Source organism: Marmota monax, unplaced genomic scaffold (genome assembly GCF_021218885.2).
Source record: "Marmota monax isolate L192 unplaced genomic scaffold, Marmota_monax_Labrador192_F-V1.1 WCK01_AAM20220418_F8-fsc00041, whole genome shotgun sequence".
NCBI lineage: Eukaryota > Metazoa > Chordata > Mammalia > Rodentia > Sciuridae > Marmota > Marmota monax.
Genome location: NW_026695238.1, coordinates 11213584 through 11230626, shown reverse-complemented (window position 1 = coordinate 11230626; position 17043 = coordinate 11213584). Strand labels below are relative to the sequence as shown.

The 17043-nt window shown below is 40.3% G+C and overlaps 1 protein-coding gene across 7 annotated transcripts in view; it reads left to right on the top strand.

The window, feature by feature from the left end:
- Sphkap (SPHK1 interactor, AKAP domain containing) overlaps nt 1-16577 on the top strand; it is a 152442-nt gene extending 135865 nt beyond the window's left edge. For 5 of the 7 annotated variants that reach the window (XM_058577453.1, XM_046439967.2, XM_058577448.1 and 2 more), the window contains 5 exons: nt 2058-2243; nt 4119-4205; nt 6289-6341; nt 6427-6611; nt 14701-16577. In XM_058577453.1, coding sequence (XP_058433436.1) covers nt 2058-2243; nt 4119-4205; nt 6289-6341; nt 6427-6611; nt 14701-14844 — 655 coding nt within the window. In that variant the 3' untranslated portion in view covers nt 14845-16577. The remainder of the gene's footprint in view (nt 1-2057; nt 2244-4118; nt 4206-6288; nt 6342-6426; nt 6612-14700) is intronic. The other 2 variants (XM_058577450.1, XM_058577449.1) reach the window with 1 other exon arrangement.
- Nucleotides 16578-17043: the final 466 nt, after the last annotated feature.

The window sequence follows — 17043 nt, the reverse complement described above, 5'->3', positions numbered from 1 at the left end:
AGCTTGGCTATTGTGAGTTGAGCTGCTATAAACATTGATGTGGCTATGTCACTGTATTATACTGTTTTTAAGTATTTTGGAGAAAATCTTTACCACAAATACCTTGGATATAGCATTAATCTCCAGGTTATACAAAGAGCTAAAAAATAAATTGACATGAGAAAAATAAATAACCCAATCAATAAATGGGCAAAGGAACTGAACAAATATCTCACAGAAGATGACATATGAATGGTCAACAAATAAATGAAAAAATGTTCAACATCGCTAGCAATTAGAGAAATGCAAATTGAAACTACACTGAAATTCCATCTCACTCCAGTCAGAATGGCAATTATAAAGAATACAAGTAACAACGAATGTTGGTGAGGATGTGGGGAGAAAGTACTCTCATACATTATTGGTGGGACTGCAAATTGGTACAACCACTATGCAAAGCAGTATGGAGATTGCTTTGAAGACTTGGAATGGAACCACCACTTGACCCAGTTATCACACTCCTTTATCCAACACTCTTTTCTCCAATTTTTATCAGAGGAAGTGACTAGGCAAAAGATAGAAGGCAAAAAGATGGTGGCATGTTTGGGGAACAACAGATACAGTTTTTTGACCACGTAGTGACCAGGTGGAAGCAGACAAAGCATAGGCAGAGGACCCCCATAAAAGTTTAGCTTTCAAAGATTCCTGAAGGTTCTTGACCAACATCATCTTTCAGAAACATTAATCTAGCAGCAACATAGTGAAGGTTTCCAAAGTGGAATGTCAGCTGGGGTACAACTGCTGAAAGGTTGAAGGAATGTGGTTCAACGAGGAGTGATGTGTAACATCCACTGGCCAAGGTCTAAAGTTTGGTACCAACTCTCGTTGCAACCTCGGATAAATCCTTCCACCTCACTGGGCTTCCATGTTCTCATCTGCAGAAAGTCTATAAATTTCCCTTTCAAATCTAAATTTTTTGGCAATTAGGAAGGAAATTAAGGTGATTTCATGAGCACAAAGACAGTTATGAGTATTTGAGATAAACTCTAGATTGGGACTGACGGTCACAGTGATTGATACCAAAGGTCAATGGAAATAAAAAGCACATGAAAAGTGTGGGATTGCCATCAGAATTTATTTTAGATATGCCCATTCTGAGATGTTAGGAGACAGACTGGAGATGTTCACGAGGCCAGCTGAAAAAGAAGCCCTCGAATCCAACTATGGGGTCTTGAGTGGGATTCAAATTTGGAAGCTATTGACATGGACAGGAAAATAGATGGAATTGCTTAGGGACAGACTGTGGAAATGAGGGCAGTGAATCAATCAGAACTGGCTCTAGTGACACTTGAAGGAGAAACAGAGAACTAGGCTCCAGGCAAGGAGTGGCCAGAGAGGTAGAAATTCATAGGAGGCTAGGGAAGGGACACTTCAAGGACAAAGGACTGAGCAATCAAGACTGAATGCTTTGGAGAGTTTCTTGGTCTAAAACTGCAATGATTCCAAGAGGTGATGCTGATGTAAGCCAGGTATCAGAGGGAGGGGACTGCGTAAAATGTGCCTTTGAGTACAAAATAGATTCAGAGGCATTTGCAGGAAAAATGACTTGAGAAACTCCAGAACAGGGTTGGGTTTTTTTCTGCTAGCATGGTCCATAGACCCACTTGCATTAGAATTACCGGGTGCTTGGTGAAAATTCAGATTCCTGGGCCTCCTTCCAGAACCACTGGATTATAATCACTGGGGAGAATGCTTTGTGTATCTTCAGTTTAAATACCTCTGTCCCTCAATAAATCTGATCTGTGCGGGGCAGGGTGATTCCAACCTGTTTTTCTAGTGAGCAGAGAGAGTCATCAGAAAGAGATCAACTAAAGAGATAGCAAGGCCAATGGAGAATCCTGAAAAGGCAAAATGGGATCTAGGGCTCCAAAGGAAGGAACGGCTAAAGAAAGTCTCCACCTGTGGCCAGTGACATCCTGTTCACTATGTGGAGATCCAGGCTCAACAGTGTCCAGCATGACTCCCTGAAAAGACCTTGCTGTACCTCCCCTCCTGTTAATAATGTCCTCCATCTACAGTGACAGTCTTGATGCCAGAGATGTACCAGGGGCTGAAGTCTCGGCAGAAGCCAGAGCCCCCGATGAGTTCCACAACCCTCCCAGCAGCAGCGAGGAGAGTACAGGCAGCTGGTCCCAGCTGGCCAACGAGGAGGACAACCCAGATGACACAAGTAGCTTCCTGCAGCTCAGTGAGCGATCCATGAGGTACCTGTCTTTCACTTGACTCCCAGGGAAGCTGCTCTCAACACATTACAGAAATGCATTTTAGGGTTCTCTGCAAAGTGTCCCTAATACAGAAAAGTCGAAAAAGAAAGCCACCATGGGGTCAAGGTTCCTGCCTGTCATGATTTGTGCTGAAAGGCATCTTAATATCCAGTTATGCCTTAAATTACCTCGGCCAAAGTGAAGAGTTTGTTCCCTTCCCTCAAAGCCCAGATAATGCATTCTGTGATAACAAACTTCTGGGATTTGGGGGGGGGTTGTTTGTTTATTTGTTTTGTTTTGTTTTTTAATGGAGGACTTCTATTACACTGGTGTGTTTGAACTTTGTTTCTGGTTCATTTGTATTTCAGATGCAACACAGGCTGGGTCTACATGACAGAAGCTGTGTTGTGTGTCTTGATCTGACTTTCCTCCTCTTGACCTCCCCTGTCCTCTGTATTGCTCCTTCAGAAAAGGCAGACAGGAGTTTAGGAGAGATAAGTTTTGGAAGGATTTGAGACAGTCAGGAGATATGTACTAAAAGCTATTCCTCTGTGAAGTGGAACCTCCAAAAGAATCTCTGTGTTTCTGTTCCAAGTCTTGTTTGACATTGAACCAACAAACCCACAGATATTCCAGAGAGGGCAATTGGAAAATGAGATTCCAAAGCATCTGGATATATGTAGAGCTCTCTGGAAATTCTGTTACTGACAGTTGAGTCTGTTTAGACTTAGGGATATTTCATAGTGTTAAATAATTTATCTAAAATTTTTAAGAAATGTGGAAAATGCCACAAAATAGAGACAAAAAAAAAAACAGAAAGAACTTGAGACTTTTCACTCAACAGCAGAAGTGTATAGATTATTCACCTCCAGTATAATTTTGAGTCATCAGGTTTTAGTCTGTGAACATATTGAATGTCTCACCTGAAATTTCAGACAAGAATTTAAAATTGAGGGAGTTGGGTTGGTGACTCATGGTATTCCTGAAGAAAGCCGAGTCAGTCCCATTACATGACGCACCCTTTCAAAACCTTGCTTAGAAGAGACATCACTGGGCAGTAGAGAAGGTGTGGGGAAACTCGTGAGTTGCTAACAGCAGGCATGTTCCACTTCACAAGGGGAGACAGAGCCTTCAATGTGGCTCTACTCTGCTGTGTCTCAGTGAGCAAGGCTGGCAACTAGACCATGTGTTAATTGTGCAGCCTGTGAAAGTGACACACTATATAATATGTGATCCTCCTCCTTCTCTATGATGTGTCATCCTTTCTGGAAGACTATAAGATGGAAGAGTGATAAAATCTGACATTGCCGAACTTGGTACTTGTAGGAAACTCAAGCCAGGTGCACATCCTATGAAATCCTATGGAACGTCCCTGAGAAAAATCTGTGAATGGCAAAGGGACCACATGTATGAGTCCACAGGTTTCTATCAAAATCCAAGAAGCAAACAGATAAGCATTCTGGTATCTCTCCCAGACAGTATTTTCAGGAACATCTTCATCCTGCAGACAAACCCAGAAGCAGGAAGTGTTTTTGCTGGTAGATAAAATCTTTCCCTCTAACCAGAATGAAGAAAGAAATAGCAATTCTGATTATTACCCACTAGGTAGGATCTGCCAGGTGTGACTATAAATTATCATAATAATGATAAAAATAGTTGTTGTTATTATTATCAGCTTGAGCCTGTTAAACAGCTTCTGTCTTGTGTTTTCTCCTAATGTGGTTAGAAACCAGTATCAATGAAGGACTCCCAGACACACTGCAATGTTTTTCCAGGGACCTAGGGAAGGACCTCTTACAACAATGGAGCATCAGTGTCAATAGCATGGTCAGGGGGTGGAGATGGGCATTAATATGTAAACTTTTGCTTTGTCAGCAATGGCAACAGTAGTGCCACTAGCAGTCTTGGCATTATGGAGCTGGACATTTATCAGGAAAGCATACCATCTTCTCCCATGATTAAGTAAGTAGCCACTGAGATGCAGTGATTGTGAGACCACTACTCCAATTCCATCTGGCAATCCATTTCGATCATTCAGGTCGTGCCCAACCACTGATTCCATTGTGTCTGTGCTGCTGTGGTTTCATGTCACTAGAGCAAGGACTCAGGACCTAAAACAGGCCTTTGCCCTATCACTACTTGCTTTCTTGGTTTCCAATCTGACCCCTGTGGAATTTTATTTCAGATAAAGTTTACCATTATAATCGGAACTGTATGTAATTTTACTTACTTGGATATATAGAAACCAATATTCCATTTAAATTGTACTATTTACTGTTCTTCACTATAGAATACACTCACTTCAATTGAGTCAAAGTGAATGATTTTTCCTATGCTTGTGGACACACCTGAGCTCACTACTAAATGTGTCTAGTGCCAAATGGTTGCCATAATGGAGATGTGTGACTACCACATGGGAACTTCTAAAGAATAAAGGAAAAAAACTTAGATAAATGTGATATGTACTACATAACTATAGCACAGAAAGGCAGGACATCACAAAAATTAAGACTACTTACAGAATTTGTGATTACTCTGGAAAATTAAAACCAAAATCTTAAAATTAAAATCCAAATTAGAACCAAAAATCTTTGTTTGATATTATGGCTTAGCTTATTATTTGTAGATTTCTGAAATTTTAGAAAAATAAAAAAGTTGAGGACTAAAGTTGCTAATTAACCTATTTTCTCAGTCACTTTCTACATCCAAAGAGCTTTATTTCACCATTTCATCAGAGATTTTCCTCAGCAACTGAAGGTCACAGTGAATCCTATGTGGTTCCATTGGGCCATTATTCAACACATTATTCTTTATTCTTTAAGGAGAAACCCCAAATAAAACAAAACAAAGCTAATTTGGGGTAGCATTTGTTTAGGGACTTTTTCCATCATTCTCTGTAGTATGAGCCTAGACTCAGGGAATGTCTGTCTTCAGGGAAAGTCAAGACCACAATCTCCATTCACAGCCTCCTGCAGCTCCACGGACATCACTCACAGACCAAGTAAAAAATCTAGACCCTTAGGAAACTGGCATTTCTACAAATAGTTAGGTATGGATGAAAAGAATAGCTACATTCTTTCTCTCAACATCAGTGGAATTTATCATTACAATGGAATTCATCAATATAATCAAGCATATGAGCCAGATCTTAATAGCAACAGAGAACATGAAAGAGTTCTCTATTATCAATAGGTACATTTTTAAGAGCCTAAATCAACTTTCTAGACAGTATAAAAAATATAAGACATTCACAGGCTTCCCAAGATGGCCACTTCCATTTATCTGTGGGCCATATGATCACGTTTTGGAAACCCTACTGAGGCTTCCCACTACCCAGAAGGCTCTGTAATAAGCACATACCAGGGGAAGACACCTCCAATATTCAACATCACCATAGCTAATGAAATACCTTCAGTTAGGAGGCCCTTGTTTTAAGATAACTTCCAACCTACTAAATTCCTCCACAATAAAAAAAGAAAAACTTCCATCCAGAGAGATATTTTGCTGTAAAATTTAAGTTCTGCAGTTTATCCATTGTCTTTTGCCTTATTCCAGAATGAAAAATGATGTACAAGTAAAATACTAATTTTCTATATTAAAATGCAAATATATATTCCTAGCATAGTACAGAGGGGAAAAAGCATTTGACAAGATGGAAACATATGATTCATTGAATGACAAGTAAAATATATGATAAAGATAAGTCCCCAAATCAGAACTCATTACCCAAAAATCTCTCCTTAACTGTTCGGCCCTGTGAAGTTTTATAGAAAGGAGGCTGAAGAGAAGGAGGCTGGGGTCTCCCACACCCATTGTCCTAACTAGAGCCGTTCAGGTTGAACAGGTGAAGGAGGCTATTTGCTGCAGACAGCACCCTATGTCATACTACATGGGCTTCTCCCAGCACTAGGTTGCTCTATGAGAACAACAAATCTAGAATGAATGTCAGGAACTTTCAGTTCAGTAAGACCCATCACCTCATCTCCCATTTAGAGTCTGTTCTTCCTAAACATTACCAACCATATTCTATTGTTTTCTCCCAAAGTGAATTAGTAGAAGAAAAGGAGATTCTTAAAGAACAGTCTGAGAGCATAAAGGGTAAGCCCTGTTCCATAAGTTTGACACACAATTGCCTGCTTCTCCCTTTGGGAAGTGGAGTAAAACCGTGGTCGTGTTCATTCAGAACAGGCACCTGGAATGGCAGTGAGAGCCACCAGTCGCCAGAGGAGCCTGCTGGTGATCAACTTCGACCTGGAGCCAGAGTGTCCTGATGCTGAGCTTAGAGCCACTCTGCAATGGATAGCTGCCTCAGAATTGGGAATTCCCACAATCTACTTTAAGAAATCTCAGGAAACCCAGATTGAAAAGGTACCATGTTCCATGTTTGGGGAGGGTATCAATAATGCTGTGTGTTTAATCACTCCTGGAAACTCAGTAAATGCCCATGGAACTATTATGAATTTGAAGTATTTCATCTTGACCTTTCTGGGCCTCAAAATTGTGGCAAGAACTTTGACACTCTCCACCTATACAGGTATAGTCATGATTGCTGTTCTTTTGAGACTCCACTGGTCCCAACTGGTTGGTGGCAATGAGAAAAGTAAATAGAAAAAATATATATATTTTCTGTCATTTTTTTAGTGCTACCTTGCTCTGGAGACCAGCCTCTTTGTAACAATGAATTAAATCAAATATAGGAAGAAATGACCCAATATGTATTAAAAACTAAAGTGAGGCCACACTGATATTCAAAAGGAGCCTTGATGTGGTGTAAAAGAGGAGACATGTTTTAATTCTCCACTAAGCAATTTCACATTAGGGGAAACTTCTCATTATCATTTTTCATCTTCCAGAAATACAAAGCTGAGCAGCAGATCCTAAGCCAACTTCACAATGAATAGCAACTGTCGCTGTGATTCCATGTCTCCAAAATCTTTTTTTTTAATCTGTAATAGAATTCAACCACGTGAATCCATTGGCCATGTCTTCAAACTACAGCTCCCATAATTTAAAAGATATCAGATTGATGGCAACACCATATTAGTTTTCCATTGCTGCTTAACAAATCCCCTAAAATTTACCAGCTGAAACAACGCTCAGCTCTGCAGACCAAAAGTTCAGATGAGTTTGACAGTGATTTTCACTCAGATCTTACAAGGTTGAAATCATAGACAGCCTGGTTGAGCTCTTCTATGGAAAGTTCCAGGGAAGAATCCATGTCCAGCTCATTTGGGCTGCTGTCTTCATTCAGTTCTTTGCAGTTGTAGGACTGGAACTCCCATTTCTTTGCTGGGTTTTCCCATCAGGCAGGAGCCCCTCTCCACTTCTAGAAGCCACCCAGCTCCTCACTGCATACCCACTTTGTGTTTCCACACTGTCAGTCTGGTGTCTTTTGCCAGTAGGCAGAGAAAATTCTCTGCTTTCAAAGGATTAGATTAGGTTTCCCTGATAGTCTCCCTCTCCATCAAGTCAAAATTAACAGGAATCCCTGCGACCATGTAAGGTGGCAGAGTGAGGACTTGCTCTCTCCTGCCATTCATGGCCCCAGGGATTAGGGCAGAAATTGGGGAGCTGTTTTAGGACCCTGCCTGTCACAGCCACCATGTGTCTTTTTCATGTCATATTGTCACAAGGAGCCTCTATGTACCTTAAAATGCATTTCTTAATAGCCATGTGAGAATTGCAGAATACATATATATACACATTTTTATTTGGGGGGTAATCGGGGATTGAACTCAGGGGCACTCAACCACTGAACCACATGCCCAGCCCTATGTTGCATTTTATTTAGAGACAGGGTCTCTCTGAGTTGCTTAGTCCCTCACTTTTGCTGAGGCTGACCTTGAACTCATGATCCTAGTGCTTCAGCCTCTCAAGCCGCTGGGATTACAGATGTGCACCACTGAGCCCAGCTGCAGCATAGATATCATTGCCCCTTTTTTACTAATGAGCAAAGCGGGGGTCAGAGAGGCATTGGTCTGATAGTAACAGTTGAGCCAAGTCCCCAAGCTCTGATTTCTCTATAAGACACTTCTCAGTCATTCTTTACTAAAAAGTACTTCCCTCAAATTAAATGAATTTAAGATTACAATCTGGAATTTATTTATTTATTTTTGTTTTTAGGAATTGAACTAGGTGAAATTTATCACTGAGCTACACACCAGTCCTTTTTTGTTTTTTTAGGCAGGGTCTCACTAAATTTCTTAGGGCCTGGCTCAGTTGCTGAGGCTGGTCTTGAACTTACAATCCTCCTGTCTCAGCCTTCTGAGTCACTGGGATTACAAGTGTGCACCACCAAGCCGGCTACTCTACATATTTTTAATGTGTAATTTCATTTTAATTTTCAGTACCAAAACCTATCAGCCTAAAATAAAATGTTCTTTACCCTCTTTCCCATTTCCCTGCTAGTTAGAATTGGTTTCTTGCCTCTGTTAAACCAGCCAATGGGATTAGCTACTGGAAAAATCAAGGAGTTCTAATCCCTTTCCCATGCCCTCTCCCACCTCAGCCTCTGCCTCCAACCAGTAGTGCATACCTCTTTGCATGCTTAGGTCTGCCTACCAGTCCAGAGTTAAGTCTAGGCATCCTCCTATACTGAGCATGCTTTCTTTCTGCAAAGTGGTGAGTAGGTCACTGTTTAATAAACTCTTCTTCCATCTTACCACTCAGCCTTCTCAGGGCAAAGGATGGAGTGATAGAGCATAAGTCCGTCTCACTCTCACACATATCATACAACAGGGAGGGCAACTGTGAACAACCTCAGGTTCATAGACAGGTTGGTTTCCAACCTTACCTCTAGCTACTCCCCAGATAGAAGCATTTGGGTGGTGTCTTGATGGAACAGATTACTAATGTCTTGATTATGGAAATCATATGAGATTATCTCCATCTGATTTTCTATTCTAAAACAGAATGCCTGTCCTCATTCATAACTATTTTTTTTCTGAAAATAAATCTTCCACTAGTGTTATTAAGAAAAACATTAAATGACATTTTACTCATTCAGTTAGCAGTAAGTTAAGGAATTTAATTCTAAATAATGTGGTTTTAGGGGATAATTCTTCTAATATTTTTTATCCATCAGTTAAGGCTATCTATATTTAGTGGCTTTACCACAAACGGGAACCACTTTTGGTCGTCTAGGACTGAACTGGTAAATAAATGAAACCCTTAAATAACATTTAGACATATCTGCTTTCATCAAAGGTGATCTTTGAGACCTCATTCTGTTTTGTAACTGGACAAGTGGTTACATAGTTATTGTCAGGAGGGGCATCTAGATTTCATTTTTTGGGGGGGGATAAATTAAATCAGTCATCATGTTTCTCTTTACGATATTCTCAACTTAGTAACCTGTGCTAAAGAGGAGGAGGATCTCATGAGTGTCTACTAGAGTAGCTCTTCTTTCCCATCATTGCTAGTGAACTTGGCCCTGAGCTGGAGGGCGCTTAAAGACAGCTTGGAACTGATTCCAGCTTTAGTTCAAATCCACAGGCAACTTTCAAATATCCTGGGAGCCCAGTGTTCTGTCACTCTTCTAGTGACACACAGCAGCTTCATTTTCCAAACTTTTCCTTTCTTTGGTATTTTGTCTCATCGTTAAAAGACTATCTGCCCTTGAAAGTCACATTCAGAACATTCATCAAATGCTTACGGAGTATCTTCAGCATGTCAGGCCCTGCTCTAAGCTCTAGGAATCCAGGGAACAAAAGAAACAAATTCCTACTCTCTCAAAGTTTACATTCTGGTTCAGGAGGAACCCAAAGTAGGGAGACCATAAATCAAAAGAGGCTCAGATTGTAACCTTGAGATGTGATGGCAGCTCATTCTGAACAAGGAAAATGAGCAACACACATGTTTTCAAAGCATACCCATGAGCCAGTTGAGTACAACACAAGATCACATGGGGCATTTACTCAGAGTTCAGATTCCTAGGCTCCTTCTGGTCTCATTCTGATGATCTCTAAAGTCTGAGATCCCCTCCCATAATAGATATCCTGAAGGAGTGGCAGAATTCACAGTGGTCTTAAAATATGCTAAATTCCATGGGAAAGACTGCTGAGAATCCCAACACCTGATACCGGAAAATGTTTACAAATTTAATTTATAACATCCTTGACATTGTTTAAATTTAACCCCATTAATTCAAGGCAAAAAAAACAGAGAGAGAATCATGCACAAATCTGGCTAATAAAAGAAAAAGACATTCCAGTGTTTAATAGTCATGATTTGGGGATCCAAAGGTCTTGGCTTTGCAGATCCGTTTAAGGTCGCTGAGCTTCCATGAGCTGGGGTAGGCTGATGACTGTCCTCACAGCAAATCTGGTGCCTTTTTTACCTTTAAAGCTGCATTGAAAATTACTTTCTTTTCTTCAAAGAACAGAAAGGAATGCGCAGAAAAGTAACAGATACATGCTTACCTTCCTAAGAAAGTGGGGGCCGGAAAAGAAGTGGCCTTGCCTCTTATTTCTTACTCCACATGAAAAGTGATAGAAAGAGAATGAGAGAAAAATGTTGATGGTATTGATATAACTTTTCCCAAAATAACTCCAATTAAAATATCAGTTCTAAATAAACATGTCACATAGAAAGGAAAAATAAGGAAGCATTCAAGGTACTAAGGTTTGTCATTTGTAAACCCAAGAATTGTCAGGGAACAGAATCCATTAGTCGGGATTCTCAAATTTAGTGAGGGTTAAAATCACCTGGGAAGGTTTTACAAACCTACTGTTCTGACCAGTTAGTTCAGAAGCTCCTCTTTGACGACACCCAAGCATCAGAGTTTGTGAAGGGATTCCAAGACACAGCCAAGCCAAGAATCACGTCTCTATAGGCCATGAGTTTAGGAGCAATCTAAGCACCAACCAACTCACTTGTGCTTAATGAAATCTAATTCTGCCTTGGAGTAAAACATAGCAGCTATTTTCAGAAGTGTAAGCTGAATGTTTCCAAAAAAGTGAACAATCCTGTAACGGCTCCCATTGATCCTACCATATAATTTTATCAGAACACAAAAGTCATCTACTATTTGATGCTTTTCCTTCAAATGAATCTGCTAATGATAAACTCTCACAGAACATGGATTATTTTAGTTTCCTAAGACAAATGCTCAAGAAATGCCCATTGTGATCTATATTAAAGGAATCTAATTAGTATTGATAGTGGAATGGCAAAAAATAATTTTCTTGTTTTTATTTTTTTAAATCAGTTAGGGTTAGGGTTAGGGTTAGGGTTACCCAGATCTTTGACATACTAAAGCTGATGAGGAAAATACAGAGGCGACAGCCTGACAGACACCATCGAGGCTCTAGGGCCTGCTGCTAAATAAATGTGGGTTTAAAGGCCATAATAATGAAGTGGAAATACCTTCCTCTCGCTTCTTCACAATCTTATTTCGTTTTTATATGAACTTTTTAATAAAGAAAGCATGAGACCTTCTTGCTCCTCAACTCCACAAATGTTTCAAGGTCTCAATGTCCAAGTCATCAGAGTCTTGGAACATGCTATGTTTGGTGGGGCCAGATCATTTTTAAAACCTACTCTATTGAAACGTCAACCTATTGAAACTTAGCAAGTGTGAGACAGATTCTAGCTCCTGGCCATCGCACAAACTCCTGGCCTAGTGATCTACCTGCTGGGATATTTCTGCCCCTTTGGGTCAGCCATCAGCATCCTGTGGTCATCCTGTGGTCACACAGCAGTGAGATGCTCTCCTTCACGGGCCCCAAAGAGATGGAAAGAAGCTTTAGTCTGGCTTCCAGAAAAATCTGAAGCAGCAAGCCTGGAAGGGTCTAGCAAATATTGGCATCTGCCCCTGATCTTTGATTCTTCCTCCACCCCTGGGGAATGAATGTGAGATCAAAGCTGATCAGGTGGTAGCCCAGAAAGTCAAGGTTTACAGAGAGAAGGCAGAAAGGAGCTAAGGCTGGCTTTATATTTCTATGTATTTTGCTTTGAATGCGTCTTTATAAAACTTGCTAAGGAAGAGAATGAACCTTCAAGAAAAGACTTTGGCCAAAGGCCACTGATGAGCTTTCAGGGAAACCATGAGAAAGAAGTCAGTGAGCCATGAGCCTCTCTCAGTGGGTCCCCAGGACCCTGATGTGCAGGCCTTCTCCACCAGGAGCATCTACTTCCCAGATTTCTAGCAAGTGCTGGGAAAGGCTGATTCCACATGCAAAGTCCCACCCTTTCCTTCTTTTCCTCCTCTTCAATCAAAGAATGACTGGAAGCTTTTTTTGCACAGAGGTATAAACAGTGGTTCACAAAACTCTTTCTAGGTAAACCACTAGTAGCCACCTGGAATGTTCCCCTTCCTAAGGGTATTTGCACGACAAGCAAAGCCTTCACCTAAGGGTTTGTATCTCTTCCTAAAATGTTAGGGATCAGACAAGCAGGAAAATGTCAGGATGGTGAAGGGTTCCAGGCAACTGTGTTCTCTGTAACTCTAACATAGACTGACGGACCTGAATGAGCTGACTATCCACTGCTGTTGTAGTGAGTAGTAAAAAGAGGGGGCTGTGTCTTTCTTCCACTCTAGGGCCTTAATGACCTACTTGGAGGCAGGCCCTACTGACAAGCTTCTATTGAGCTCCATGCCCACTACCATCATCCCCCTCCAGGTTTTCTTCAGACTTTCCCTAGATTCATGACCTCTGAACATTTTCATGGATCACCCTAGTAGGAAATTATTGAGCAAACCCCTCCTCCCATATTCATGTTTATTTTTTTAATTATATGCATGGCATTCAAATACATTACCTAAAATTAAAGAATGAATACTTGGTAAAAGTTTAGCCTCAGTGATGCTAGATGTCCATCCCTATTTCCAGTAGTTTTCTTGAGAACTTTGAATGTACTTGGTTTGCATTTGGTCATCCCTCCCTTCAGCAAATATTCACTGCGCACTCGTAGGTGCAGGCACAAGATATGAAAGCTAAGATATTATCCTTCCTGGGAGATTATTATCTATAACATGGTGGCCATCTGTCTCCCATCTGTGTCCCCTTTTACATCATCCTAAAACTCTTTAAAGACAACATTTATATTTCCAGGTATTAAAAGTTAAGTCTTTCATTTTTTCAGCCTTGAAAATTGCTTTATTTTGATTATGCAAAATACAAAGCAAGCAAGTACAATAAAGTGCTGATTTTTGTAACTGTGCATATAGTTGGGTGCCACCACAGCTGGCAGAAAGAACATAATTTAACAGCGGTTCTCCTTGAGACAACTTCTCAGTAATTAAAATGAATTAACAAATCCAAACTGGAAAGAAACTAACACTCCAGTTTCTTGCTGATCTCTGAAGTCTGAGAAAATGCAAGAAAAAAAAAACAACAACAACAACAAAAAAAAAAAAACAGGCAGAGTTTTAAAAAATGTCCAAAAAAGAAACATTAAAGAAATATAATTGAATGCCAATTTTAATCTCTTTAACAAACAGGGCTTTCTTCCTCAGAATGAGGGCTTTCTTCCTCAGAATGATACCAGGATTCTCAGCCTATCCTTTCTCTTCATGTGAATGTTAATATACTGTCCTGGTACCAAAGTAGAGAAGGATGCCATCATCCAAAGAGCTCCGGACCACAGTGTTAGAGGCCCACGACCCTGCTGCCAACTTCTCATTTCTGAAGCCTGAGGTCTTTCATTGTGAATGGCTGCTTCCCAGGCATTCAAAAGGAATGAAGCTAAACATGATTAAGTGCTTCCTGCAGCTTCAAGCTCTTATTAATTGTTACTTTTCTTTGAACATATCCGTCTAAGGAGTTTCACGATGGGCTTTATCCTGCAGTTTCATGAAAATAATGACTGACAGTGATTTTCCTGTCTTCCATCCCTCCAGGCCCACAATTTACTTGCAGTCTAGAATTCTGTTTCTAGCTGTGACCAATTGAAGCTCACACAAATGCCCAGGTGACAGATCTAGGGTGTTTCCTGAATCTTTCCTTTCCTGTTACTATTGGAAACTCTCTTGATGCTTGATCTTAGCACATGAGGAGGAGAGATGCTTCTCAAGGTGGGTGAGGAACCAATACGTGGACCTGCCTGAGAGCTGGCACTGAATCTGTTTGACCTAAATAAGCACATCCAATGATAAATTCTTTGTGACAGTGACAGAAGTGAAGAGAGCCATGTTATAGAGCCTTGTTACAGGGGGTCTGTCTCAGAGAAAAGCAGACTTCGGGAAACACTAAGCATCCAAAAATCTGACACTGAAAAGAAGTCAACATAAGCCTACTGTCCAGGTCCATGCAGGGCAGCAGCTATGTAGAAAATTCCAGTTCAGTTGAAGGGACCCTCCAATAATCTGAAATACCTCAAGGAAATATACCGTCCTAGAGAACAGTCCTCTGAGACTAGAGAGACTCACACACAGACTGGAAAGCCACTGGTCTTGAAAGGGTGGTTCAGTAAGATGCCTTTGAGGATGTTGTATTCTGACTCTGTTTTGCTTTAGTTTCTAGATGTCGTGCGGCTGGTCCATCAGAAGTCCTGGAAGGTGGGAGATATCTTTCACGCAGTTGTCCAGTACTGCAAAATGCATGAGGAGCAAAAAGAAGGGACCCCAAGTCTCTTTGACTGGCTCCTGGAACTAGGATAAGGCAGCTTTGCCCTGGAGAATGTCCTTCCTTTGTCCTGGCATAGATCACAGTGGTTTGCTCTAAACACTCTGAACTTTCTCAAAACATCACATCTCATTAGCAGAACTATAAGGCATGTACGGCTCAAGTCCACTGGACATGGAATAAATTTGAAGGAAAGCAAAATAAAAGTCTACAAATCAATACAACCTGTTTGGATTATCAAAAGAGCTTGTGTTGGAAGAGCCGGAAGAGACATTCCAGTGGGGCCCAAGTTAGAAAGCTCATGATCAGGCCCAAGATATGGCTGGACTCACATAGGTTTAATAATGTAAAATGAGATGTCATGTCTCCAATTATATGAATCAACAGGAAACAAACTCACTGGTTAAAATAATTTTATAAACTATGCTATAAAGTTCATTTTACTTTTCAGAACAGACTGAGGGGTTGATAGCCCAGAGAGACACTTAGAATATGCAGGAGAAATGCCCAGACTTTGTATAAATAATTTCCACTTTAAGAACATTATCAGTGGATAATAACAGGAATGAAACAGTGTCCTCCACTGAGGCGATTTCATGTATTCACTGCAATCCACTAATAAACTTCCCACTTTTTGCCAACAATCTCTGGGTTCCTGGCTAACCAGAAAACTGGTGGCATTCAACTAGACAGAGGAAGACTGAATACTGCCTTGGTCCCATTACTGCTTAACTTGGGTAAAAATTATTGTAGAATTCTTCATCTAAGGGAAAGCTTTCTTACTTAAAAGAAAAGGAAATAGTTCTTTGAGATAAAATCTGCTTATGCTTTGGATTATATGAAATATAAACTTTTGATTTATTTTTATTGTAAATTATGGAGAGATTATTATCTTAAATAATATATTGAGTAGTTAAGAGGTTTGGAAACCATGAAGAGATTGTCTGAAATCATATATTGGCATTGAGCTCAGGGTTTGTGTTCTGAACGTGGAGGGACGTGTGTGGCTGCCTATTCTTCCAAGGACTTTATAGGGTTGGAGTCAGGGTAACAACCTTGTGTTGACCTGACCTTGTAGGTGGGATTTCAGACTTCTGACTCAGTGATAATGGCACTCAGTTTGAGAAAAAAAGGATTTGTCACATTTTAAATATTTTAATAACAGAGATTTACTCTTGTGAAAACTAAAGTTATCTAACATCTCGCTACATCTTTTCTCCCAACTAAATAAGCTACCTTTTACTTTCTTGATCAAAGAGTTGTTTAATAAGAATCTTCTGAAATACTCTGCTTTTACTGTGTTTTTAGACTGAGAAGTCATTTTGAATCTGAACAAGGCCATATGCCATCATGCTGGCCTTACCATATCTAGCGCTCCCATCTTGAAATGCCAGGAAGGCTTCCTGTAAGCCATACTCCCCACCCCACCACCACCGTCGATGCCAGGAGTCTTTCTGAGGGCTCACTGGGCATTTATTACACAAATGGTCCAAATTTAGGTTGTATGTTTAGTTTGATACATTAACCAAATTTTAAAATCCATCCATTATCTCAAACTGAAATGTGCTTCTTTGTGCTACTAAATGGAAACTGATAGATTTATTTTTTAAACAATCCCAGAATATTGTATGTAGATGTTTGTTGTGCTTGAATAAATGTTTACTTACCCTACAAAGCACAAATACTGGATTGTAACCATGTGATGAAGTTATATATGTTGTACTAATGTTGCAAACTAATCAATAAATTTCTGTTGCCAAACTTTCAATCATTTTTTTTTCTCCCAGAACTTTAAGCATCTCTTAGAAAACCTCATGATGTGATTAGATAAAATGAGTTGTATCCCTTAGATAAGTTTGGCTGTCCTGCTTTCAATTTTTAATTAGTAAATGTTCTTTGATGAAATATGATAGAATCAGTAAAATTCGTATTCATCTGTTTCTCATCCTTGGTACTATTTACATGTGGAGTCAGATAATTCTCTGTTCCAGGGGTTGTCTTGTTTAGTAGTCTCCCTGATGTTTACTTATTAGATGCCAATAACTGCCTCCCTCCAGGTGCAACAACCAAAAAGTGTGTCTGGACATTACCAAATGTCTCCTAGGGGATAAAGTCAAGACTGGGTTTGGACCACTGGTGTATGAATGCACTGAAGGCACGGGCCCTGAGGCTTCAGGAGGTGTTACACTGAAGGAGGAGAGCCTGGAGCCCCTAGTCCAGGGAGTCCCAACAGA